We start from the raw sequence: 27,789 nt of genomic DNA on the forward strand, positions 1-27,789 counted from the left end.
TGGCTTGATGACTGTCTCACTTTTAAACTTCATGTCAATAACCTGCTTAAAAAGCTGAGGGTTAGGCTAGGTTTCTTTTACAGAAATAAGTCCTGTTTCTCGCTTGAGGCCAGGAAAAGGCTAGTCACTGTGACCTTTTTACCTGTGCTGGATTATGGTGATTTGTTATATATGAATGCACCTGCCAATTACCTGAGCAAGTTAGATGCTGCGTATCACAGTGCACTGAGATTTTTGACAAATTGTAAAGCACTTACGCATCACTGTACCCTGTATACCAAGGCGGTTATGCCATCACTTACTGTACGGAGGCTCAGTCACTGGTACTTTTTCATTTACAAAGCCATGTTGGATAAACTACCATCTTATATCTGCTCCCTGATCTCTCTGCGAATTGAAAGTACTTATTGCCTGAGATCGCATGCTGTGGTTTTATTAAATGTGCCAAGTGCTAGGACTGTCTTAGGGAAGAAAGCTTTTAGATGTGCAGCTCCACTAACATGGAACAGTCTGCAAAAAGAATGGAAAATTACCAAGCTAGTACCACTACATGTTTTTAAAGCTCGGTTGGATGCTACAAAATCAGATGCTGTTGGTACCTGTACTTGTGGTTAAATATGTAAATTGTAATCCCTGTACATTTTGCTGTATGATGTCCTTTTGTTGTTCTGTTGTTTATGTCTTCTTGTGGAACCTACTGCTGCAGGTCTCCCTTGAAAAAGAGATCATTGATCTCAATGGGATTTTACCTGGATAAATAAAGGTTTTGAATTGAATGCCAGAAAAATTTAAAACAAAATCACTAACTAATCAATGTATCCAGAGAACACATATTGTATAGTCAACAATGCTCTTCTAATTATTTATGTTACGTCTTTGTATAACCTATCCATTACATTTAATTATAACCTTTGAGACAGAAAACAATCAACTCAGGCAATAGGCTGTGTGAAAATGCAAAGGGTTGCTGCATAAAAGCATCATCCAATGTATTGCTTTGTCTGACAGGAAACAAAAACACACAATTATAGACGACTACAAAACATCAAAACAATTGTTTTGCGCAAATGACCCTTTAAAAGAGATTGATCGTCCTTATGGCTGCTAATGTGGTGCCATCCCAAAAACGATATTATATAGCAGGCATCCTCAAACTACGGACTCCGGTCCGGATCCGGACCGAACCAGCACTGTCTCCGGACTCTGAGCAAATTATACTTTTCATATGTATGATCTCTCTGTATTATATGTGAGACATCGCCACAACGCATTCGCAACGAGTCAAAATTCTCCGCTATGTCCACTGCAAACAGCGCTCTGCATGTCTGACTGTTCCACTGTGTTCCACCTGTGTGTGTCAACGCTTTGGTCCAATCACATTCAGCATCCAGTCAGCGTTTTTTCCCCCCCAAACAATCTGCGAATCAGAGGCACAGTAGGGCGGGTCTTCGCGGAATGCGGATGGGAAAAATGTGTGTGTCTCTTTCAACCTGTCTAAGTCAGAGCGAGAATTAAAACAAAAACAAAAAAAATTCAGAGCGAGAGTTAACAGCTCATCTAGTTCCATCTGTACTGTAGCTAGTAGCCTAGTTTCACCTACCGGGGTGGCAACTGACACCCTAAAAATAGGCCTTGCCACCCCAGCTGGCACCCCAGTTGGCAGCTTTGTTTTGAAAGAAAAGTTGTGGCTCATCGGACATTTATGAGAGAAAGTCTCTAATGTCCGAGTGCAAGTGAATGCAGCACAAGATGCACGTCATGTAACCCCTCCCCCGGTCCTGGCGCGAGCGTGGACATACGATTTGGCGGCGATTTCATTTTTAACTGGACGGCGCAAAACGAGAAGCATTCGGACCCAAGCACTGAAGGAATGAGGTATTTGCGGTCTACAATGACAGAGAAGAGACTGTCAGTTTGACTGTACTCAGCATTGAATCAAAACGCACTGAAGCTGTTGATCTTAATACGTTTGTGAGGCGTTTTGCTGAACAAAATGGTAATCGCCGCATTCAGCTGTAATAGACATGTCAACTTGATGCTCTGCTCACGGATGAGCATACACAACTATTAAGATGATGACCTTACGTGTGTAAAAATATTGTTTTCTTTGAGGGGGTCTGCCCCCAAAAAACTGTTTTAAGTCCTGAGAAAGTCAAATAAGACGGTGTTTAAAACTACACTGCCCAGCCAAAAAAAAGTAACCACTTTGATTGAACTAGGCCAGTAGGTAAGGACTTTCCACTGGATAATAACTGCAGTATAAAAGAATGCATGACTGAAGTGATGGCGACCATGTTGAAGGCAAACAAAAAGAGGAAATAACAGGTCAAATCAAGCAAATCCCCCTCTCAGATTGCACAGCAACCAGAAGAACATAAATACTGGCTGGTGATTTGATTCATCAGCTTTGTGATGGAATAAAAAATGCACAGTGCATTTCCTTAGCTGTGGGTGAGTCCACTGACACCACTGACCATGCTCAGTTGCTGGTGTTTGTGAGTTTTTATGATGAGGCAAAGGGGGAGTTTGTTGAAGATGTGTTGGGCCTGACGAACCTCAGTGGACACACAAGGGGGCAAGACATTTATAAAGCAATAATGGGAATGCTGAATGAAAGAGGGTGCAGCTGCCTTTATTCCTAACTGTGCAGCTCTTACACTGCGACTCTGAGGGGTCAAGCACAGACACAATAACAATGAAAACTGCTGCATACAGATTATTTTTGTTTTTGCAACCTCGTGTTAAGAATCTTGTTGCAATTGTTTAAAAGTTTGAATGACCGTAATAAACGGACCTTTGTCTTATTGAAACATTTATTTTGGACCTTTAAGATTTGTATTTGAGTACCCCTGTTATATAGGATGAAAATGAAAATGTGTTTTTCTTCACCTAAATCATCAGGGACTTCTTTTCACAAATTACATTGACAGAGAAAAAAAGCGCACGAAAGCCAAATCCATGTCTTTGATTCATGCAAGAATTCTCATTACAAAAAACCTAAATGAATTAAATCACCTAGGCAGTCATGGAGTGCACCCGAGCAAATGCTCTAGCCACTTACTACACAAAAATAACAAACAAAAACAAAAAAAGGTTCAATGGAGACAGCTTGTGTCTCTCGTTGCTTATACCTAACAGGAAAGTGTTCCAAACATTTGACAGCCTTTACCACAAAACAGCAATACCGGAAAACATAGCTTGCCTTGGACAGAAACACAACTGTGAGTAAAACCAGTTACTTAAACATAGAGTAAGATCAACCTGACCTATTTTCCCCTATAAAACTCAGAGTCAACCAACAAGCTGTGTGAACACTCCCCGACTGAAATAGGTCACCATGTCCTTTATCCAGCACCGGAAATAATCCCGGACGAGTCCTCACTTGTTACAACCTGCCTTAACCTGTTAAACCCCGAGCCTGTTTTTCAGGTTTCAGGCTCGAAAATGACATTCCCAGAACAAATGACTATAACTTCACTTCTAAAAGGTTTATATGAATAATTGTTGTTATTAAAGCAAGGTTACATCTGTGAGTTGGATGTAGAAGTGTCAGAATCAATATAGATTTTTCTGTGTCAGAGTAAATTCAGATGGAACATAGCAAAAAAATGTAAATTCCTGTCTCCGCCTAAAGAAAACCCATTACTTATAGTGATGACCAACCTTAAATGATGGGTTAGTAGCCTAAAAGCTTTAGGAATCCAAAGTATAACATATAATAAGTACCCTGTATCAAGATTGAGGCAAAACAAGTGACATTTGACCTTTTGAGAGAGGTTTATGAAAATAAAGTCCAGGCGGAATAAGCTTTGGGCACATTTGGGTACATTTGGTTCCATCAGTGCCATTTGACCTTTTTCAGGTACCAGACTATACAAATCATTGTATTACATTGAATCATCACTATAGGTATTCATTCCATCCACAAAAAAAAAAAAAAAAAATTAAAAAAATATATATTTAAAAAAAAATATATATATATATATTATTTTTTAACATTTTTGTGTGTGTGAGTAGGTGTGTGTGTGTGTGTGTGTGTGTGTGTGTGTGTGTGTGTGTGTGTGTGTGTGTGTGTGTGTGTGTGTGTGTGTGTGTGTATGTGTGTATGTGTAAGTGTAGCTGTGATTTTATGTTTTTAACAGAAACTTGGATTGAACAAAATAACAGTGCAGCTGTTCTTATCGAATCGACCCCTCCCAACTTTAGTTTTATGAGTCAGGAAAGAATGCATAAGAAAGGGGGTGGAGTTGCTATTCTGTTCAATGATTCCCTTCAATGCAGGAAGACAGCGTATGGAAACTTTGATTATTTTGAATATGTGGCCCTTCGGCTGAAATGCTCCTCTCGAGCTCTGTTCCTAAATATCTATAGACCACCCAAATACTGTGCAAGCTTTTTTGATGACTTTACTGAACTGCTGTCTATAGTGTGTATTGACTTTGACCGTCTAGTCATTGTTGGTGATTTTAACATCCATGTTGACAACCCCCAGGACAGAGGGGCTAAAGAACTGTTTTGTGTTCTTGATAGCTATGGACTGACTCAGCATGTGACGGAGCCCACGCACAATAAGGGGCACACTCTGGACTTAATTATCTCAAAGGGTGTGAATATCTCTAAGGTTGTGGTGACTGATGTTGCACTCTCTGACCATTCCTGTGTTTTATTTGAGAGCTCTATTTCTGTTCACAAAAATGTTCAAAAAGAGGTAACCACAAAGCGATATTTAACTGAAAATACTAGGGAAATGTTTACTCAGAATTTCTCTTCCACACTTGCCCCTGCCAACATCTCAGTAAATGAGCTAGTAGATCATTTTAATTCAAAAATTAAAAATGTTATAGATGCCATTGCTCCAACTAGGTTAAAGGAAGTGTCTGTCAAGAAAATATCTCCATGGAGAAAGGCCATGACCGTGAAAACAGAAAAAAGAGAATGTCGAAAAGCTGAACGCAGGTGGCGAAAAACAAATCTCCAGGTTCACTTTGAAATCTATAAAGAGAGACTTGGACTTTATAATTTGGAATTGAAAACGCACGACAATCGTTCTTCTCTGACATCATTACCAAAAACAAAAACAACGCACGTGCCTTGTTTGCTACCGTCGACAGACTAACTAACCCCCCAGTGTCAGTAGCCTCTGAATTTCTATCCACCAGGGCGTGCAATGATTTTGCCTCCTTTTTCACTGACAAAATTCAGAAAATCAGACAAGCAGTCAGTGCCTCTGCATCAGGAACAGCAAATGTGTTGTCCCTATCTCCACTTAACATCAATTCAGACATCATGACACAATTCCATCAGATTAATGATAAAAACCTAGAGGACATTATTCAACTTCTGAAATCCTCCTCTTGCTGCCTTGATATTATTCCAACAGGATTTTCAAAGATGTTTTGCCTTGCATGGCCTCAGATCTACTTCATATAGTAAACAAATCTCTTCACTCAGGTATTTTTCCACAGGCCCTGAAAACTGCAGTCATTAAACCGCTCTTAAAAAAGAATAATCTAGATGCTTCAGTAATGAACAATTACAGGCCCATATCAAACCTGCCATTTCTAGGTAAAATCATTGAAAAAGTTGTTTTTCAACAGTTGAGTAATTTCTTGCATTTAAATAACTGTTTTGATGTGTTCCAGTCAGGCTTTCGTCCAAACCACAGCACTGAGACTGCTCTTGTAAAGGTCTTTAATGACATCCACTTAAACACAGACAGTGGCAGAACTTCAGTGTTAGTATTATTAGATCTCAGTGCTGCGTTTGACACTGTTGACCACAGCATATTACTAGACCGACTGGAAAACTGGGTGGGACTTTCGGAAACAGTTCTGAATTGGTTTGAATCCTACTTAAAGGACAGAAAAAACTTTGTTTCTATAGGTAAATACACATCTGAGTTGACAAATATGACATGTGGGGTTCCTCAAGGCTCCATCTTGGGGCCTCTTCTCTTTAACATCTACATGCTACCACTGGCTCAGATAATGAAGAACAACAAAATAAGTTACCATAGCTATGCAGATGACACACAAATGTACGTGACAATTTCACCAGGAGACTATGCTCCAATTCAAACACTGAGTAAGTGCATTGAACAAATCAATGACTGGATGTGTCAGAACTTTCTCCAATTAAACAAAGATAAAACTGAGGTAATGGTTTTTGGAGCCAAGTCAGAACGTATAAAAGTTAGCACTGAGCTTCAGTGTGCAATGTTCAAAACAACAGATAAAGCCAGAAATCTAGGTGTAGTCATGGACTCTGACCTGAGTTTCAACAGTCACATTAAAACTGTTACTAAATCAGCCTACTATCACCTAAAGAATATATCTAGGATTAAAAGACTAATGTCACAGCAGGATTTGGAAAAACTTGTCCATGCTTTTATCTTCAGTAGACTCGACTACTGCAATGGTGTCTTCACAGGTCTCACTAAAAAATATATTAGAAAGCTGCAGCTAATTCAGAACGCTGCTGCTCGAGTCCTCACCAACACTAAGAAAGTGGATCACATCACTCCAGTTCTGAAGTCTTTACACTGGCTTCCTGTGTGTCAAAGAATAGATTTCAAAATACTGCTGCTGGTTTATAAAGCACTGAATGGTTTAGGCCCAAAATACATTTCTGACCTCCTGCTAAATTATGAACCATCCAGATCTCTCAGGTCTTCAGGGACTGGTCAGCTTTCTGTCCCCAGAGTCAGAACTAAACATGGTAAAGCAGCGTTCAGTTATTATGCTCCAAATATCTGGAACAAACTCCCAGAAACCTGCAGGTCCGCTACAACTCTGACTACTTTTAAATCCAGGCTGAAGACTTTTCTTTTTGTCGCTGCTTTTAATTGAACTATTCATATCTTAGACTGCACTGTAACTTTTATCCATGTACTTTTTTTCTTTTAATGTTTAATTGACTGCCATGTATTTTTTTCTTTTAATGTTTATTTTATTAGCTTTTCTTTTTAATGACTGATTTTAAATGCCATTTTCTTAATCTCTTTCATTTTTTGTAAAGCACTTTGAATTGCCTTGTGTTGAAAAGTGCTATATAAATAAACTTGCCTTGCCTTGCCTTGCCTTGCCTATGTGTAGCTGTGTATGTGTAAGTGTAGCTGTGTGTGTATGTAACTGTACCAACACACTATACAATAAAACCACACTGTAGGTCAGTGTGTGTAGGTGTACTTGCACAATAAAAAAAACGGAAACATAGGTAACATTTGACTCCAACTGGGGCAGATTTATTTCAAACATTTTACCAACACACTATAGGCATGTAAAAACAAACATTAACTAGACAATAAAACCACACTGTAGGTTTGTAAAAACAACACATATTTTACCAACACACTATACAATAAAATCACACTAGGTATATAAAAACAAGTATTTTTTTTTTAAATAAACACTCGCAAAACGTTATACCTACCTGAACTTTATACCTACCTGAATGTTCCAGTATTTAGGTCGTGCCACTCCCTGAAACAGTTCTTTTTGACAGTGAAGCACAGAGGGACCTGGCACTTCCTGCAGTACACAGGTGTCTTCACCCTTTTGAGTCCAGCATCTAGGCACCTCCTGCAGTTCTTCCTGACCTTGGTGGCATCTTCCCCATAATACTCGGGCATGCATGTGAGTGGTGGTGGAGGAGGGGGTGGTGGAGGTGCAGGGCCTTCAGCAAACTCCAATAATTCTGCAGCAAGCTGCTCCCTGAAAGTCTTCTGGGTGTGTGGCTTTGTCCTGCTGGGGTCACTCCTCATCTAACAAATGTGGAAAAACAAAGAGATTAGATTAATTCACTGGCTTATACTTATAGGATAATATTGGACTATACATGAATAATATTACACCAAATAAATAAGTAAACACATGTATATTCATTCACTGGCCATTCATTTAGAAAATGTAACTCCAAAAAGACAAGTAACACTATTTAGCATTTTGCCTAATCATTCCTGTAGCTTCTTGGCTAAGCTAGCACTGTGACGCAGTTCCAGCAAACACATAAGTAATATATAAAAACAGAGAGATTACATACCTTTCCCGTGGTGGAAGTTCAACATCCGAGTCACTACTGTCCGGATCCAGGTCTGGCTGGAGGAGATCTTCATCATCCGACGAAGAGTCATCTGGTATGATCATAGCCCCGCTATCGTCAGCTAGCATCTCTAGCACCTGCTCGGTGGTGAAGCTCTCCCTTATGGCTGCGTAATGCGTAATGGAGCCGGAGCGGGCGTAGTTTATACTACGCAGGATCATATCTGATTGACACCTTTTCTGAACCGTTAGAGACAATAGAATCGAGTGACAGTTAGTAAGTCCCGCTAAACACTTACGTCAAGTAGAGAGAGGTTTGCGTAAACAGCACGTGAGACAGCATTAGCTCGGGACTGCGAAACTTTATACCTACTCTGCTGCCACGAATGTAATGATAGATTATCAGGAACAATTCTAAAGTGACTAAGAGACATTGGATTAACCTTAAACAGCCTTTGTATTCCCTTGAACACGAGCTTTGATCACAAAACAGCAACGGTAAGACATAATTATTGTTATGGTTTTGAAAACTGTTGTTTTTTTTCTTCTCTGTTCTGGCTGCTAGCTCAGTGAGTTTGTGTCCTACAGTGATGATACTTATAACAAAATAATCTGTGTAGTATCAGCTTTCAGGTGATATGTAGTTTGTGCAGCAAATATTAAGTTTTAAAGATCGTTTTTGCTAGTTAGCACCGGAAGTAGCATCTGCCCGTTTTAGCTAAGGGCTAATGCTAACGCTTCTTGTGACGGTAAAAATGGTTCGTATCGTCAGTTAGCTGAGATTCTTCTCGTTAATCTGGTATAACACATTAATAGATTTTTAAATATTAAGATGCCCTGAGACACAGTGTCGTGGAAAAAAAAAACAGGGTTCCCGCCGGCGGGGACCTTCGGGCTTAACAGGTTAAAGGAAGGCTCCAGTCATTAGATAGTTAATCAAAACTTCAGTATTTAGTGAAACATTATGTTTAAACCATACCCTGAAGAAATCAGCGATATTCCCCGGTAAATAATGATTTTATAGCTCTTTTTTATCAAAACCTGTATATTCCGTCAGGCAGCTGCCATTTTGGCCATTTTCAGTAGTCACATGATCCGAAAAACTAGGTCGTGACGTCATCTATGCTTTCACTTTGTAAACACACGAAGAAAACATGGCGTATTTGAGTTCGGACTCGTCAGCCGAGGAAGAAGTTTAGAAAAATAAAGTCCAGGCGGACTTACTTTGAATTATCACTATAGGTATTCATTCCATCCAAATACAACTGTAAAAAACATACTCTGTTATCCTTTTAGGCCCCACGGACCCGGTTCCGGGACCCAAATCGCGTCATTTGCAGGAAACAACGTCTAAGGAACCTTAATATTTAATAAACTATAAATATTTGATATCCATATAACGGGAAAAAAACTAATTTAACTGATCTTTTTCATTTTTTTCTTCAAAAAAAACACACAATGCTAACAGTGAGCCTCTGAATTAGCCCCGAGCGAAAAATGCTAACCTATTACTGCACCGAAAATCACTCCTAGCTCCCTTATTACTTATCCTAGCTGCACATCCAACACATCGTTTATGATCGTAAAGACACAGAATCTAACGGTGCTCACCTCAACACTGAAAGATACAAACTCGCGACGTTATCAACAAAAACGTACATCAAAACAAGTGGCGCTAGGTACTAACATGCGCTAGGCTAACATGGCTTACCTTGGTCTTTGTCTGGTCTAAACTGGTCTTCAATGGCATTACAACAATAAAAACGATGATGTAGTTAATCCATAGGTTAATATCCAATGTGACTGTGTCCCCTTTGAAATGTTCTGATAATCTATAAGCAATAAAATTGCAATTCCGTTATCTGCTGTCCGCTCTGTGCGCTCTGGGTCCTGCAATTCCTGCTTCCTTACGTAGTAAACAATAAGTAAAGTCTGCTGCGTAATGTGCTTACGCTGGCTGGCATTGGCAGTGCACTGCATCCCCATTAAGCAGAGATGTTCACAAGTCTTTTTTTGCAAGTCCAAGTCAAGTCTCAAGTCACGAGTCCAAGTCAAGTCTCAAGTCTTTGTGGGGTGAGACTTGATCAAGTCTCAAGTCTTTGGTCACGAGTCCAAGTCAAGTCTCAAGTCTCTAAAAAATAAAAGTCTCATGTCTCTTCTGGTTGTAATAAGCCTTCTATTGTCTGCTGCTATCCAGTCTGTTAAGAATACTGCACAGCTATCTAAGAAATTCAAAGCATTTACTGTATTATTATCACTCCTATATCTATTAGCATACAGTATCAGTACTGATTAGTTGTTTGTTATATGATCACTTTAAACAGGCTGTTGCAATGCAATATGAGGAAAAACATCACACTTTAGCTAAATGCAAACAACTTATAAGCAAAACACTTCAGAATCAAAAATCAGTATCACAAATACTTTATTAATCCCCCGCAGGGAAACTGTGTTAAAAGTACTTAAAAGTAATCATTTGTTCTGTGCCATTTGTAACTAAAAAACTATTGCTGCAATATTATCTGAAATATACTGAACTGGTGATATTAAAACATGACCTGTTCCAAAAGAGATATCTACCATTAACACCATTTACCAGCCAAATGCTGGTAAATCATGCACGTGGCTGGTACTGTATGTTGCACGCACCAGCCAAAAATAACAATGGCAATCTATTGAGTGGCTGGTAACATTTCAACATTCACTAGGCTAGCCATTTGGCCAGTGGACAAAAATGTTAAAATTTGACCTCTGCAACCGTATTGTTTAATTACACTGGGTCTCTAATTACATCTTTTAAGTCTACTATAAATAAACATATTCCTCTATCCTCTCACTCAAACCCAGTGTAATGGTAACCTGATAAACCTGTAACATTAACGTTACGTGGTCAACAATAAACCTGTAACCTGCCTATAAACCGACAGATGTATTTATGTATGTAACTATGTATTTTTCTACGTTTAACGTTAGCCAGTAGATGGTGGCAGCGGAACGTAATGATTAACGTTACCGACCTTTTTTATGTCATGTCAAGAGTTGGATGTCAACGCCACTCAACGCAAACAAGTGTGACAAGCAAACATTCACTCATCTTTTCAAATATTCAGTTACAAAGCTAGTAGCAAGCTAAGTTAACATTACATAGCTGATGCTGAGCTAAACATGTTTGCTAACCGTCCATAAGTGCTTTGACAAAAAATCCATAAAAAAATTTCATCTGTGGAAGCCGTAATACTGTAAAAAGCACGACCAATTATTTTAGCCGGCCCGGCTAAAATAACTGGATGGCCTACCTGCCTGTCAGCCTTCCATCGGGGCACAAACTTATCTCGTGCCCTCATTGGTCATGTGCGCGTTTGTGTGTGTCGGAGGAGGGGCTCTGTAAGGAAGTGGCAGATTTTCTCCGGTTGTGTATTTTCAAATTCTAGCGCACTCGAGCCGGTTTCTCAAAATTACCTACCCCACCTTTAATACGCCAAAAATAGAAAACACAATGATTGTTCACGAGTCCCAAAAAACGAGTCCAAGTCGAGTCCGAAGTCTTTTGAGCAGGAGTCCAAGTCAAGTCTGAAGTCTCTGTGTGTGCGACTTAAGTGCGACTCGAGTCCGAGTCACAAACTCGAGTCCCCATCTCTGCCATTAAGTAATGGTTGATTAATAAATCCCATTTTATGTTTCATCATACTCTCAGAGTAGTCGTCCGGAAACTTGAAATGTTCGCTGCATACATGCGCCTGTGGATCTTTCGGTTCGGGCCGAGCACATTTCGCTAGCCACTGCCTCCGAACGTACTTCCTACGCTTACCCGTTGGCAATAGATGGAACCGAGCATTCCGTGGATTGTTCCTATCCGAATTGTGGCAATGTTTCGCGATACAATGAGGCATATTTCAATAGAATTGTGAGAGTAACTAGAGTAAACAACATGAACAAAGCACATACGTCAATTTGTCCTCGACACCAAACGCATAGTTCACGTCACTTCCGGTAAAATAAGTCATGTGACTCGTCAAAATGGCGCCGGCCACAGGGTTGATGTTATTTCGGTAATTAATCAGCTTAAAATCACTGATAACGTCATCGGATTAAAAAAAAAGAAAAGAAAAAGACTGGCAGAGACTGGTCTGTTTTATCGGATGATAATTATTTAAAAATGCGTGTCATATATAGGGAGGCCACACAGAGTTAAATGCCAAATATCTGTTTATTTAACAAGTTAACGAAAAACACCTCTGATGAATAGTGTACGTAAGAATCAGACTGTCAGTAGTGTCAGCAGTGTGTGGGTGTGTGGAAGGGTGTTGTAGCATGTTGGAGGGTGCATCAAACCTAACACAGGCTGTAGGCTGAGGTTGCTGCAGCAGGCCAGGATCAGAATCAGAGACTGAACTTTGCAGCAGGGCAACCTTTATACCTTCTTGAGGCTCAGCCTCTAGATGGGCAGGCACAAACAGGACGACACTCCCAGTACCTGCCAGAGGACAGCAAGGCAGGGAGCACAGCCAGGCAGAAGGGGGGAGGGGTCGTCACAACACCTACTAGATGTATCTAACAAACTGTCTTAGTAGTGATGGTACAAAAAGTCCAGAGTGTGTGATGCTGCTGAAGTATGCAAAGTGAAGGTTATCAAAAAGTGCAAAGTGTTGGGTTTACTTAGGAAAATGGGAGTGAGAAGATCCTTCATTAATAATTTTACAGGAACAAAATGACACCAAGCATGATAAGAATGCAATGAAGAAAACAAGGCCTTTCAATTGCAAAAAGGGTCAATTGCTTTGAGAGTGCACTCTGTAGTAAAGGAATATATTATAATTTAAAATCATCCAGTCAATAGTTAAAGAAAATATTTTGTAAGGCGGTTACTTTATGAGAGAATAAAAGCTTCAAACCAGTATCCTGAATAGGACTTCACCCAGGTGAGAAATAGCACTTGTCCCTTGCAGCAGGCAACAACCTTGGGGAATTGTAAAAGACCGACCTGGGTGTTTTTCCACTGTCATCTTCCAGAGTGAGAGGTCGCTAAGAGAGGACAAGGGCAAAAAACGTTTCCATATCATCACTGTGAGAAAAAACTCCTCCCTCAGGAGAGACGATAGATCACTCAATCAATTACCATGGCAAGGACAAGGGGAGGTTGCAGAGTCCTGGCCCTGATGAGGTGGCACACCTGGATTAAAAGACACAGCTGCATCAAACATGATTGCAGCTGCTTAGCACCGCAGGATACCACTCAATGGCTAGATTAACCCTGCCAGTTAAGAGGGGCTCTGGAGAAAGCATGTAATGGCTCTCCTCAGAGAAGCTAAATATACTGATAAGAAGCCAGATTACATCCTACGATTAAGATAAAAGCTGTGTGTGTCAGGCAACCCTTTTACCACTGCAACAAAATAACATTTTAAAGTCTTTATGCAAACATAACACTGGTCTCTTAAACTCTTAGACAGGCGGAACATTGTACAGTGATTTATGTCAGAAAAGAAGATCTAACATTTCATCTGTAGCATGCCGATATCCAATTAAATTGATTGTGTAAGTTGTTGAGAACCCTATTATGTATTTCCATTGCTAGAGATGAGCTTTACAACAAGGTCGTTATAGCTTTTTAATGCAGCAGAACATCTTTAATATGTGTGGGTAAAAATAAGCTACAGTATGGTGAGCTGCATTTATACTCATTATGAACCTGTCAGTTAAATCAATTACTGTGCCATTCAAAACAATTATACAAGTTGGTATGATTGCGTTGCACTATCAATAAGCAAGAGCACATAACAAAGGATAAGGTGGGAAAAAAACCATAAGGTGTTGTTGTAATTCTGTGTGAATTTATAGGTTTCATAAACCCAGTTATTAAAGAAAAAGGAACAACTCTTCTTCCTTTCTTTAGGTGGTGTTTTTGGAACTAGCAACTTACATTACATTATCTTCTTCCTGTTTGTCCCCCTATTAGAAAATGTAATTAGTTTAGTGCCTGCAAACACAATTACTGGCTGATAGAAGGCATCCGATGTGTCACCGTATGTGTGAAAAGGTTGGGGCAGCACCATTGATTTAGTTAGGGCCTGATTAGATATGGTTGGAAAAGTGAGTTACATTTTTCAGGAACTTTCAGTAGAACAATAGTGTAGTTGAAAACAAATGTTTGTTTCGTTTAAATGATAGAAGGACAAAAATGCTGTTAGTCAGGTTAGACAATGACACAGCTCCGTGGATTCCACAGATGTGTGTCATTCCCATCTGTTAAACTGTCACCAGACGGTTTACTGTTGATAACAATCACACAAATGTGCTTTGCTTCCAATTTGTGAGATACGAAAGGCCTCATACATTTCAAATGGGAGTTGATGCAGTAAAAAGTGCACTTTAGACTATAAATCATGGTACCCAATCTGAAATCCACGTCCCTCTCCTGGGAGTCTGCTCTCGTAATGTGATAGCTGCTTTTCAAACTCTAGTGGATAAAATACAGCGAGAGCAGGGTCAGCAGTTACTTTACCTCGTCAGGCTCTGATATAAGGCACGTGACATTGTAAATCACGATTTTGCTTATCTAACTCTGCACGAATGAGAGAAGCCTCCAGATAGCTGTCCTAATATGATTCAGAAATAAATTGACCGCGAGTAGGAAATTATTGTGACCAGAAAATGAAGCTAGAGAGAACTAGAAGGGCCCTCTGACAAAAAATAGCTCCAACAAGCTGAGAAACAGGAAACCAACAAACCTAAACAAAAACACAAGTGCTATTGAGAAAAATCTTTGACTTTGTGTTTTTAGTCCATTCAATAAATAGCATGTATATTACGAAGTAGCCATTTCCAGTTTAGTCTCAGTTAGTTAGGTTTTATTACAGGTTATAAATTGGTATGCGTCTGTATTTGTACAATATTGTGCAGTGTTTTGTTTTTCACTGTGTACTGGTCTGCTGGGCAGCAATAGGCAACGGACATTTTAGTGAGCCTTAAACCCTCAAACATGCACAGTACGCCTTGTCCAATTCATCTAATCTTTGGACTAGAAGTGGACCGATAGATGGTTTAGTGTTGCCATACAAAGATTAAAAAAAATGGCTTACACTGGGAGACGAACCAAGCAAGCTAGCATTATTCAGGGATGGAAACAAATAAAAAAATATACGTTTTTCAACAATGTAATCCTTTAAAGGAAAAAGAGCAGACAATCACTTAGAAAGCAAAAGTAAAATAAGTACTTGTTTATTTACTGTAATTCGATTTCAGCTCACCCACCACCCTTTCATCTGAGTCAGTCTCTTGTGGTCTCAGTGAAAACCCTGTGAAGGCACAGGTCAATACTGCTCCTTAATCCATGCATTTCATTTCAATTTAATAAGGTGTCACTGTAGTAAATGAGAGGGGCATACACTGGGCAGAGCTTTCGTTCAGTCTGCAGGGAATGTCTCATAACCCAAGTTACCTTGCCTTCAGCATACATGTATTATACTGATGGCAGAGTTTAATGATGTATAGTTATGTTGCATGTCTCAATAACGGTGATCTACTAGTTAGTAGTGTTGTTATTAGACACATTGAGTCAGGTTTAATTAAATGATTACCTCAATAAGTCATTAAAAACTCGGCTCTTTTATATTCTCATTTCATCCATATGTAGCAGCAGCTTTAATTGCATCCACAGGGAAGCATAAGCAGGCAAGGTGTTTAAGAGAGGAATAATCAATATGTTGCCTTTACTGGGTGTACTTCACCTAATGATGACCCCATGTTCCACTTAAGTGTTCCTACATTTGATGTGTTATTAATTTGTATATACAAAATGAATTGGGCATCAGAACATTTTAAGAACTTGCGTGGTATGCAGTTGCAATAAAATGCAATTTGTTTATAGAGCAAAAGGTGGATTATATTTTGTTTTTTATTATATAATACTTGAAGCACATCTATTATTAGTCTTTGTGTATCTATTCTAAAAATGATAAAAACAACAATGTTAATCTACTTAAAGCCAAAAAGGAAGACAATACTCCACATGTGCCATTATTGTCTTATTCCAATTCCATTCATAATGCTTTCACCGGAACTACTTCATCAGTAGTTGTACTATTTCCAATTGTTCACACCTCTGAGCCACATTCAGAGCTGTGGATCCAGAAGAGTCCAGAAGAGTCCTGTCGGCTGAATTAAGCAGCAGAGCATTTACAATAGGTTTACAGTCATGCTGTGCAGCGAGGTGTAAAGGTGTTGCCTTTCCTGAGTTTAACGCATTGACATCTGCATGATGTGATATCAAGTGGAGGACACTTTGTAAACTGGCATTGGTACAAGCTACGTGTAGTGGTGTCCATCCTTTACTGTCCTCGGACACGTTTGGGTCGGCTTTGGCTTCCAGGAGCTTTGCCACCACTTCCGGTCCACCCTGATAGCATGCAAGGTGGAGTGGGGTCCAGCCGTTCTCCCCTCCAGCGTTCACACAACCACCCTGACTCTCCAGCTGCACCACTGTGGCTTCGTGTCCCCTAAGGGCAGCCAGGTGCAGGGGAGTCCAGCCTTGGAGGGACTTGGAGTTTGGGCATGTCCCATTTGACAACAGCTGCCTGCAAATGCCTGTGTGACCCTTCAGAGCAGCCAGGTGAAGTGGAGTGTATCCTCTGCTGTCTGCACTGTCTATATTCACCCCACTCTTCATCAACTGTCTCACTAGTCTGTTGTGGCCTTCCTCAGCTGATAAGTGAAGAGCGGTGGAGAGAGAGCAGTCCGTAGCATTGGGATCTGCTCCCTTAGAGAGGAGAAGCTTGGCAATATTAAGATGCCCATAGGCGGAGGCTAGGTGGAGCGGAGTCCTCCCTTGTGCCTCCCGTTCTCTGACTGCCTTCTCTGGCAGCCGTGAAAGCAGCAGGCGCACCACTGTCTCATGGCCATTCTGGGAGGCCAGGTGGAGGGGCATCCAACCAGCTTTTTCCCGGGCATCCGCCACAGCTCCTTTGTCCAACAGAAGACGGACAGTCCTGTCATCGCCATTCTGAGCAGCGAAATGGAGTGCTGTCCAATCATCCTCAGCCCCTTGGGTGGCAGATGCACCATGGTCCAGCAACAAAGAGATGACGTCATGAAGCCTGTAGAAAAAGTTGCATTTAAAGAGTTTCATTTTACTGACGCTTGTCACCCCTGTGAGCAGAGACTCCAGTATTTATTCTAAACATATAATTTCTCTCTGTGAAAAAGCAAATATGAGGGGTTTTTGTGTGTGATATTCCCAAAATGTTAACCTATTCCTTTAACTTTAATAGAGTTGTTTTAGGTTATCCTTAGAACTGCCAACCTGTTCAGAATACCCAGTTGCTAGCACACATTACTTTTCATTGAGTTGCTTATAAACTGTATTTTTTAAAGTATATTTCATACAGACCTGTGCAGAACAGCAACAATGAGAGGAGTGTAACCTCTGGCAGTCGTACAGTTGACTTCAGCCCCCAGACTCAGGACATGCTCGACACTCTCTGCATCTCCGCTGGCTACGGTGTAGTGGAGGAGGCTCTTTTCACCTGAAAACTGTGTCTTCACATGCTCTCTTTTCACAGACTGGTTAAAACTACCAAAGTCCTTTTTGCACAGAAAAGAGAGAATGCTGCTCTTATGATCTGTGAAATAAAAGCAAAGAGCAATATATGAGGGGGAAAAAATCTGCAAAAATCGTGATGGCAGTGTGTCAGAGGAAAAATATGTACTTTATATTGTGTAGGAGCCATGATCGCTGTTGATTGGTTGGCTTGGGTCACATGGGTATGGGTGGCACTCATTATAATCCTGTTCACCTGTGTGAGGTGTGAGTGTGTGGAAGAGAGGGTGACACTGGGCCGTTGTACTTTTTTGTTGACCGCAACACTACAATTGCTTGGATTATAACAATGTATATGTCTGATCACCGAGTTGTTTAATTAAACTACCATACTACGAAACAGATTCTCAGATCTCAGCGAGTACTTTTTTTAGCGTGTCATACAACAGCAAACAGGCCCGGCCTCAGCCTCTCAGCGACTTAGTTTGTTTCCTGCTGTCGCTACATATTGTGTACACAGCAGTGTGCTTGTGTACATGTCAATGAAGTTATGTGGAATCTATGGAGTTCAGTCAATACCGTGTACATTAGTATTTATCAGGTGCCTATAGATGAATAGGTAATGGAGAGTGGCAATGAACAGATCGATATAAATTATTGTTATGGTTATCTATTCAATAATATAGTCAACATTTCATAGGAAAATTATCAAGGTTACATAAATATTTGTTGTATTCTCCTTTCCAATAACAGTTGACTCGTAGTATTACATGTTAGAATGAAATTGTACAGCACTGTAAATAGTACTTTTTAAATGTCAGCCCTCCAGGCTTTGTACTGCATTGAACATGAGTTGTCACCCTACTCACTAACTAACTACGTGTTTACCTGTGGGAAGGTCAGGCATCATAGGCAAATCAATCTTAAATGGGAAAAGAAAGAACATAAGCAGGACAGGTTATTTACCATGACATCAACCATTATAAGAGGTTGATGAGCACAAACGGTACATTTATCTATTTTGGCAGAGGTGTTCAAGGCTAATAATGTATCAACAGCTACAATATAAATAACTAAATGTATTATATACACCTTCTGTACAAAATGTTGAGTATTTATGTGTATCTTTCTTTATAACCACACGAGCCGATAAACATGCCATTCATGGTACACAAAGCCTTCTGATATAGATGATCACCTACATTCTTCTATCATTTCATAACCCTAACATAAAAACCATCCTTATTCAACACATACCGTGACGCTTTACTAAACCTAACCAAGTCGTTTTTTTGCCTAATAAAGAAAAATATGTTCCTATTTCTTCTTCGTTATCTATAAAGTTAACAACGTGTTTAAAGCTGCAACAGTTTTACTTTTTCAACATGAAGGTAGGAGCAGTTTGGTCCATTTTGCACAATTACAATGGTATTGAAAAAACAGCCAGAAAATGGGATGAAAACTTTCAAATTACAAGAACAGATACAATTAAAACTAGAGGATAATCAAACGGAGATATTAAGCAGATAAAACGTTTTCTCAGGAGTTGATAGAGAACAAAAATAGTGCCTTTCAAATTAAAGCTAATGCACTGTACTCCTGAATGCGTATTAAAAAGCAACAGTTGCAGACTAGTTTGACATTTCTAGTTCAAATATGTGTGTGTCATTAATGTGTAATTAATTATCTTGTTTCAAATGCCTTAAAGTGATAACAAAATAAAAATATTTAGAGCATCACTGTGACCAAAAATATCCTTACCATGCTGATAAAATCCACAATGTTGTGTAAACTTCGTTATCTTTTTCTCTACTTTTCCTTATGATAAGATAAACCTGCTTATTATGCCAAAAATGGATTATATACAGTAGACACTACAGTTGAATTTAAGCAGAGTATCAAGTCGGACTTACTTTGTGTATCGGGGAAAAGAGCCAAGGATAATCTGACTTCTGGCTCTTGTCGTCGTTTTGGTGGCTTTGGATTAGTCCTGGGATCTTCAGGATGTCACTCAGGGCCTCTGTCTCCCTCACAGTGTCTGCAATCAAAGCACGAGTCAAGGAAAATACAGTGATTAAATTGTCCAGTCGAAAAAATGTGTTTCTAAACGCAACTCTAAAACTCAAGGGGATCCACCACTGAGAATGAACACAGTCATGCATGAATACATTATATTCTATAGCGTCTGTTTATGAATATTCATGACACTTATTTGTATTCATAAACACAGCTCCTCAAGTCATAAGTGCTTGTCTATCAGAGGTGACCCACTTCCATGTATGCATTTCAATCACGCATTACACACAGGAGAATGTGTTCTCTATGAGCAATTTGATTACCTATTGTTGACTTGATAATTAGATGCAATGCCAAAAGTCACGACATGGTTGATTTGTTTGGTACCTTTTTTTTCAGAGAATGTGGATCAAAAAACGGACAAGTGCCAGATGCTTTTGATCGCGTCAGATTAAAACACTCATGTCTCAACATGATGTATAAATGACTGTTTTTAATCATTTGGAACCTTTCCAACCTTTTGCTTGTGAGAGAGTGCATGCAGTGCGTTTGATAGCGTTTTCATCTTTTATGTTTTTAATCGAATTAAGAGAAAGCTAATTTGCATAATGTTACACTTAAATATGGCTTTTACGCACCATTAAAATGCCAAAAGCAATGACACACATCATCTTTCTATGGATGCACCCAAGATATGGTGTGTGCTGTGATCCTTTCCAAGATGTATTTTGTAACATACAGTACTGTATGGATGGCACACTGGCGATGAACTAGTCTTAATGGGGCTTCCAGGATCCCTCTCTGTTACCGCATTTGTTCAATCTCATCTTCCATAAGAAGACGTGTTATTTTTCATCAACGCATTAGGGAAATCAGCGTTTTATGTAAAAGCAGTTGCGTAGCTTTCACAGCTGAAGGGAAGTGAAGCATTAACAGCTGCAGTTCCATCTCGAGCTGTAAATCCAAAGTACAAAGTTGGCTGGAAACCAATACAGAATTATATATCTATTATGTATTATTATTTGTATCTCATTTCTAGTTTGTAAGCTTCTGCACCTGAGAACTGGGGCCTCTTCCTGAGATCCTGGTCCCAGCAATGCCTCATGATGCCGATCATCTGATCACACTCAGGGGGCTTTAATTCGGGCATCAACTCCACACTGGGTCTCTTACCCTGAGACACATGTAAGAGCACTGTGGTCACACTGCACCCTGTAGATCAACACAACCATAGGACAGTATGAGGCATTGATTTGACACTCTTTACCTTCTGTTATGTTAAAGGGTGAGATTTAAATTGGGGTTTTTAATAACCCAAATTATCTGTTAAATGAGTACACTTAGTGGTGCTGTTAGATCTTTTTTGTTATCTTTAGACAGAGCCAGGTTAGCTTATTCCTCCTGATTCCATTCTTTATGCATAAATAAGCTAATACTTCCCTATCCACTGCTTAATGTTTATTAGAAGGACATGAGAGTGGAATTTATTTCATATAACTCTTGGCAAGAAAGCCAATAAGCCATTTCCTAAAATGTCTATTTATTTTAAAGGATTAACGGTTTTGTTTAAGTACAAAAGGATTGCTGAGGTTTAGATCATTAACACTCACATTACATTCAAATAAAGAAAAGTACATTTAAGATACAGATTCCAGTCATTGTTAATTAAACCCTGATTCTTGATTAACGGGACATTTTAAAATGTTGACTTTACATCAATGGGAAAGTATACGTACGGGGTAAAGATAATGAATGAATAAATTAAACATTCTCAAAAGACCAAAAAACCTGAAAATAGCTTTCACCTTCATGCTGTCTAATTGATTGTATTGAGCATAACATGACACTGAAGTAACACCTAGAAATGTACATATTTGATTCGAAGATAGGATGCATTTCAAATGAACTCATCCCTACCTGCATATGGTTTCTGCTGCATCAGAATCTCCCACATCACTATTCCGAAGCTGTAGATCAAAGCAGAAAGAGGCACTTCAGCACTCACTTTCACATTTTTGCACATCCTGCATTCGGTGAACTTTCTGTCAGTGCCTATTTTATATAAAAAATATGAAATGCTTTTTAAAGTCAAGTAAAACCAATTAAACCTAAAAGTCTAACAAAGAGTGAATGAATCCAATGTGCGGAGTAAGTACCAGTGACTTGGGGTATATTGAAATGAATACAATAAAAGAACAAGGTTACACAGAGTTAGGGGGAAAAGCAGTGACTCTGATTGTACAATGTCAGATATTCCCTTAGTAAGTCACCTGTAAACATCAAAGGAAGTTCCTGGAGGATCGGGGCACTGAGTGAAGGTCTCTGGAGGAATGTAACTTATGTTCCCTCTGACTGTCAGCTGCTCCATAAACAACTTCTTGCTCATGTCTTCTTTCCAGTGGATTAAACCAAAATCGGATATCTTGGTAAAAAGAATTTGGATTTTGAGAATTTGCATTCATTGATCTGCATAAATCAGAAATTTAAAAAATGACTAAAAACAGTCTCATAGATGTGTTGTCACTGAGTGTCATTGACCTTGACATGGAGATGATCATCTAGTAGGATGTTGGATGTCTTGAGGTTTAGATGGAGTAGTGGAGGGTTCAAGCTGTGAAGGAAATTCATTCCCATCGAGACCTCGTGAATCATCTGAAACTTCTTTGGCCACATCAAAGTGTGACTGGCTAGGAGATTGTTCAGCGATCCATTACTCATGTGCTCCATCACCACAGCAGTCGCCTCACTGCACAGTCCATAGATGGAGACAATATACCTGGATTTCACTTTTGCCAGGTTGGGCGCCTCCTCTATTATTCTCCTGTAATGTAAAAATGTGAAGGTCGCTTTAGACATTAAATAGGCCTTTGAGCTAGAGGAAACATTATTCAGACTTTGTAGAGGTGCAAACATTTATTATACCTCAAGAACTTTGTAAAGTCTATTTCAATTCAAAGCAACCAACTAATCAAATATGCTAAGAAGTTGCTGTAAATGCAGACCGTTTCTTGTACCTGATGATACGTAAGTGTTTTTAATGATTTACAGTTTCTCGATTGCTAACACACTAAAATCATACATAAAGCACAATTATTTTAACTGACAGAGCAACACATCGGCTCAAATCTCCAAAACTCTAAACACGTTTTCAGCTTTTCACACAATTTGCAAATCAACATGGCACTTTTTGCAAAACACTGCACACGTTTCTCCACGTAAGACACAGGAGTCTGACATAAAGTTACGTGTTAGCAGGTTTAAAACACTGATATTCAAAATGCCTCACACATGGACCAATGATCCAGAAGCACGTTCCACCTGACCAAACACCTGATAGCATAATTGTTGGCTCATCAATCAGGATGTTAGCACTATAAAAAGACCATAGGTGAGTATTTTCTTACAGCAACAATGGAAGCCAACATGGAAGCAAGAGCAAGAGGAAGAGTAGGAGGAAGAGGAAGAGGAAGAGGGAGAGCTGGGCTGAGAGTGAGCGGAGGAGGAAGAATGAGAGGTAGAGCTGGAGGGAGAGGACGTGGACAAAGAAGAATACTCTCATGATATATCAGTGCTTATATCTGTTGTGTGAAACGTATTTACTTCATTACTGTAATTGAATTGTTGGCATGTTGCATACTATAACTGTACAAACATCCTGCACAATGGACTGTGGTAAACTCACTTTTATGCAACACAGACACTGACCATCCACTATATCTGTGTTGTTTATCTGAAGGACTGAGAAACAAAGAGGTGGAAGGCTAAGGATTTCCAATGATACACAGGAAGCAGCAGTTACAAACTGGGTTTGGGCAAACAATGCCATCCCACTTAGAGAGATCCGAAGCATCGTAACTATGTGCTGAGATGCATGTTGCACAATGTTATCCTTGAATAAAATGTGATTTTTTTCAACAACTCATTTGTATTTCTTCATTTACTGTATTTCTGTAAACTCAAGCAATCTTTCTCTGCAGAAACCTCTATGTACAGAGCATAGCCCATAACAGATGAAAGTGCTTTAGAGTATGCTCAGCAGTGTGTAGCTGGGTGGTCAAACCATCTAGTATTATGAATGAAGTGTGTTATATTTGGTGCTAAAGTTTGCATTTGGAAAGTGTTTATGTAGTTTTGAGTGCAGTTCTTCATTTAGCAGGAGAAATTAGGTGTATTGCACTTTGGGTGAGTGGTTTTGTGAATTGTGTTTAGTGTTCTGATAAACTGAGCAATTTAAAAAAATATATGTGTTAGCAATCGAGAAAAACTGTATTCAAAAATAACACTGTGCAACATGCATCTCAGCACATAGTTACTATGCTTCGGATCTCACTAAGTGGGATGGCATTGTTTGCCCAAACCCAGTTTGTAACTGCTGCTTTCTGGGCCTCTGCCTCATTGGAAATCCTTAGCTTTCCACCTCTTTGTTTCTCAGTCCTTCAGATCAACAACAAAGACATAGTGGTCGGTCAGTGTCTGTGTTGCATAAAAGTAAGTTTACCACAGTACATTGTGCAGGATTTGTGTACAGTTATAGTATGCAACATGCCAACAATTCAATTACAGTAATGAAGTAAATACGTTTCACACAACAGATATAAGCACTGATATATCATGATTTATGCAGAGCTAAAAACTGGTAACTAACCTGTTTTCAAGTCTAAGTGTCCGGATCACAGAGGCGACAGTAAATCGGCTTAGATTAGGCTGAACCCTCTGTCCAGCCTCTCTCATCGTCACACCATGGTTGATAACATTTAATTTCATTAGAGAGTATTCTTCTTTGTCCACGTCCTCTCCCTCCAGCTCTACCTCTACCTCTCATTCTTCCTCCTCTCACTCTTAACCCAGCTCTTCCTCTTGCTCTTGCTTCCATGTTGGCTTCCATTGTTGTTGTAAGAAAGTACTCATCTGTGGTCTTTTTATAGTGCTAACATCCTGATTGATGAGCCAACAATTATGCTATCAGGTGTTTGGTCAGGTGGAACGTGCTTCTTGATCATTGGTCCATGTGTGAGGCATTTTGAATATCAGTGTTTTCAACCAGCTAACACGTGACTTCATGTCAGATTCCTGTGTCTTACGTGGAGAAACGTGTGCAGTGTTTTGCAAAAAGTGCCATGTTGATTTGCAAATTTTGTGAAAAGCTGAAAACGTGTTTAGAGTTTTGGAGATTTGAGCCGATGTTTTGCTCTTTGAGTGTCAGTTAAAATAATTGTGCTTTATGTAGAATTTTAGTGTGTTAGCAATCGAGAAAAACTGTAATTAAAACACTGATATTCAAAATGCCTCACACATGAACCAATGATCAAGAAGCACGTTCCACCTGACCAAACACCTGATAGCATAATTGTTGGCTCATCAATCAGGATGTTAGCACTATAAAAAGACCACAGGTGAGTACTTTCTTACAGCAACAATGGAAGCCAATATGGAAGCAAGAGGAAGAGGAAGAGCTGGGCTGAGAGTGAGAGGAGGAGGAAGAGGTGGGGTGAGAGTGAGAGGAGGAAGAATGAGAGGTAGAAGTAGAGCTGGAGGGAGAGGACGTGGACAAAGAAGAATACTCTCTAATGAAATGAAATATTATCAACCATGGTTTGACGATGAGAGAGGCTGGACAGAGGGTTCAGTCTAATCTAAGCCGATGTACGGTTGCCTCTGTGATCCGGACACTTAGACTTAAAAACAGGTTAGTTACCAGTTTTTAGCTCTGCATAACTCATGATATATCAGTGCTTATATCTGTTGTGTGAAACGTATTTACTTCATTACTGTAATTGAATTGTTGGCATGTTGCATACTATAACTGTACACAAATCCTGCACAATGGACTGTGGTAAATTTACTTTTATGCAACACAGACACTGACCGACCACTATGTCTTTGTTGTTTATCTGAAGGACTGAGAAACAAAGAGGTGGAAAGCTAAGGATTTCCAATGAGGCAGAGGCACAGGAAGCAGCAGTTACAAACTGGGTTTTGGCAAACAATGCCATCACACTTAGAGATCTGAAGCATAGTAACTATGTGCTGAGATTCATGTTGCACAATGTTATTTTTGAATAAAATGTGATTTTTTTTCAACAACTCATTTTTATTTCTTCATTTACTGTATCAAATCAAATCAAATCAAGTTTTATTTATATTGCACATTTTTAAAACGATTTTTGGTCGAGCCAAAGTGCTGTACATACAATACAAATAATTTACAATAAAAACACTTTACAACAAATACAACAGCACAAATAAAAAATAACACAGAGGGAAATGTCAGGAGTCGTGCTCTGCTCAGACTAGAAGGCCAGAGAGAAGAAGTGAGTTTTAAGTGTAGATTTAAAAACCCCAAGGGTCTGGGCCGTCCTCACATTGGCGCGTTTCCACTGCAGGCCTCGCTCGGCCTCGCTCGGTTTGGTTAGGCCTTATTAGGCCCGGCTCACTTTAATGCTGCGCTTCCATTACAGTTTAGGAACTGGGGCAGTTACTATAGTAACGCAGTGTAGGCGGAGCCGTGACGTCATCTTCATTGAGAGCCCCAGAAAAACAACACAGCCGTTAGCTCTTAGCACTCAGAGCTCACATCTCCTCATATCTGTTCAGAAACTAGACAAAAGTACAAGTACAAACCACAGACTGCCTGTGTCATGGCGAATACAGTCGCTGGTTTATTTATGTCTGTATAGGCCGTTGTTGTGAGTGTGGACGGTCGGAGCATAACGTTAGATTAGCCAAGCTACATTTAGAAAACACGCATTTTAAAAGGGTTTTTCGCCTGCCGTCTGTCTGCAGACTTGTCAAAGCATTAATTCATGGTTTTTACTAACCGGTATCAGTATGTTGTTACTGCGGCATCATTTTGAAACGTGTATTACAATTAAATCACGGTCAAATATGTTCATCTTGTAGTTGTAGCCCCCTTGCCAGCGATTCTCTCTCTAGTTTAGCATACTCAGCCCGACTCAGCCTGGTTGATCCTGGCCCTAGAACCACGATTTAGTCGGGCCAGAAAAAAGGTGAAAAAGTAGCCCTGGGCCAAAACTAGGTCAAGTGGAAACTCAACCAAAAACGGGCCCCGCACGGCTCGGCACGCTTAAAGCGAGCTACCCGCTGCAGTGGAAACGCGCCAGAGGGGCAGAGTGTTCCAGAGCCTAGGGCCAGCTCCTGCGAATGCTCGGTGCCCTCTGGTTTTGAGCCTGGTCTTCGGCACTACCAGCAGCAGCTGGTCAGCCGACCTTAAAGCTCTGGCTGTGTAGCGATGTATTTCTGTATACTCAAGCAATCTTTCTCTCCTCTATGTACAGAGCATAGCCCATAAAAGATGAAAGTGCTTTAGATTATGCTCAGCAGTGTGTAGATGGGTGGTCAAACAATCTAGTATTATGAATGAAGTGTGTTATATTTGGTGCAAAAGTTTGCATTTGGTAAGTGTGTATGTAGTTTTGAGTACACTTCTTCACTTAGCAGGAGAAATTAGGTGTTTTGCAATTTGGGTGTGTGCTTTTGTGAATTGTGTTTAGTGTTCTGAGAAACTGAATTTAATTTTTTTAATAAAAAAAAAAAAGTGTGTTAGCAATCGAGAAAAACTGTAAATCTCACCTGTAAAAATTTGTTGCACATAAGGGTGTGTCAAAGCTCTTCAAGGCACATTGTTCCCCCTTTAGCTTCAGCTTGACCTGGTACAGCTGACCGAATCGACATTCTGCCATTTTAATCCAGTCAGCCTCAAAGTCGTCCTTCTTGAAGTTCCTGAACTGCCCGGGGGATCTGTCAAGGCAATCCATGAGCACAGAGATCTACTCTGTCACACTGTCTGTCTAATCCTACACATAAACAGGATTTATCCTTCAGATCAACATCGATCAGTGGCACCACGGGAGCTTGAGTCTCATGCATGGAACGAGAAAGTCGCAGAACATGGATACACATTGAGATTAGTGTCAACTGGCTGTGTAAAATGAGTATTCACATACACTCTAGACTGGAGTGCTGATCCGTGGGAGGAGCTGAGGCGTGGAACTTGTTTGCACTACAATGCTGCAAAGCCGGTTTTTGGCATACTCTACACTGAGTCAGAGAAACATAACAAACTCATTTCTGAGAAACGTGTTGTTTCTGGACCAACAAAGGATCAGTTATATGACCCCATTATTATGATTACCCATTGTAATTTGGATTTGTATATACTGTACAGTACAGTAAATTATC

General features: G+C 39.8%; 1 protein-coding gene across 1 annotated transcript; it reads right to left on the reverse strand.

The window, feature by feature from the left end:
• Positions 1 to 14,870: 14,870 nt before the first annotated feature.
• ankk1 (ankyrin repeat and kinase domain containing 1) lies at positions 14,871 to 27,537 on the reverse strand. The gene is made up of 9 exons (XM_034225363.1): positions 27,181 to 27,537; positions 22,129 to 22,411; positions 21,861 to 22,012; positions 21,508 to 21,557; positions 20,647 to 20,802; positions 19,488 to 19,612; positions 18,463 to 18,496; positions 17,425 to 17,656; positions 14,871 to 17,131 (listed from the first exon to the last, which is right to left on the reverse strand). Exons 1-9 carry the CDS (start codon positions 27,363 to 27,365, stop codon positions 16,099 to 16,101), a joined length of 2,250 nt encoding a protein of 749 aa, XP_034081254.1. The 5' UTR covers positions 27,366 to 27,537; the 3' UTR covers positions 14,871 to 16,098.
• Between the last annotated feature and the right edge of the window lie 252 nt (positions 27,538 to 27,789).

This window comes from Gymnodraco acuticeps, unplaced genomic scaffold (genome assembly GCF_902827175.1).
Source record: "Gymnodraco acuticeps unplaced genomic scaffold, fGymAcu1.1, whole genome shotgun sequence".
NCBI classification, from domain to species: domain Eukaryota; kingdom Metazoa; phylum Chordata; class Actinopteri; order Perciformes; family Bathydraconidae; genus Gymnodraco; species Gymnodraco acuticeps.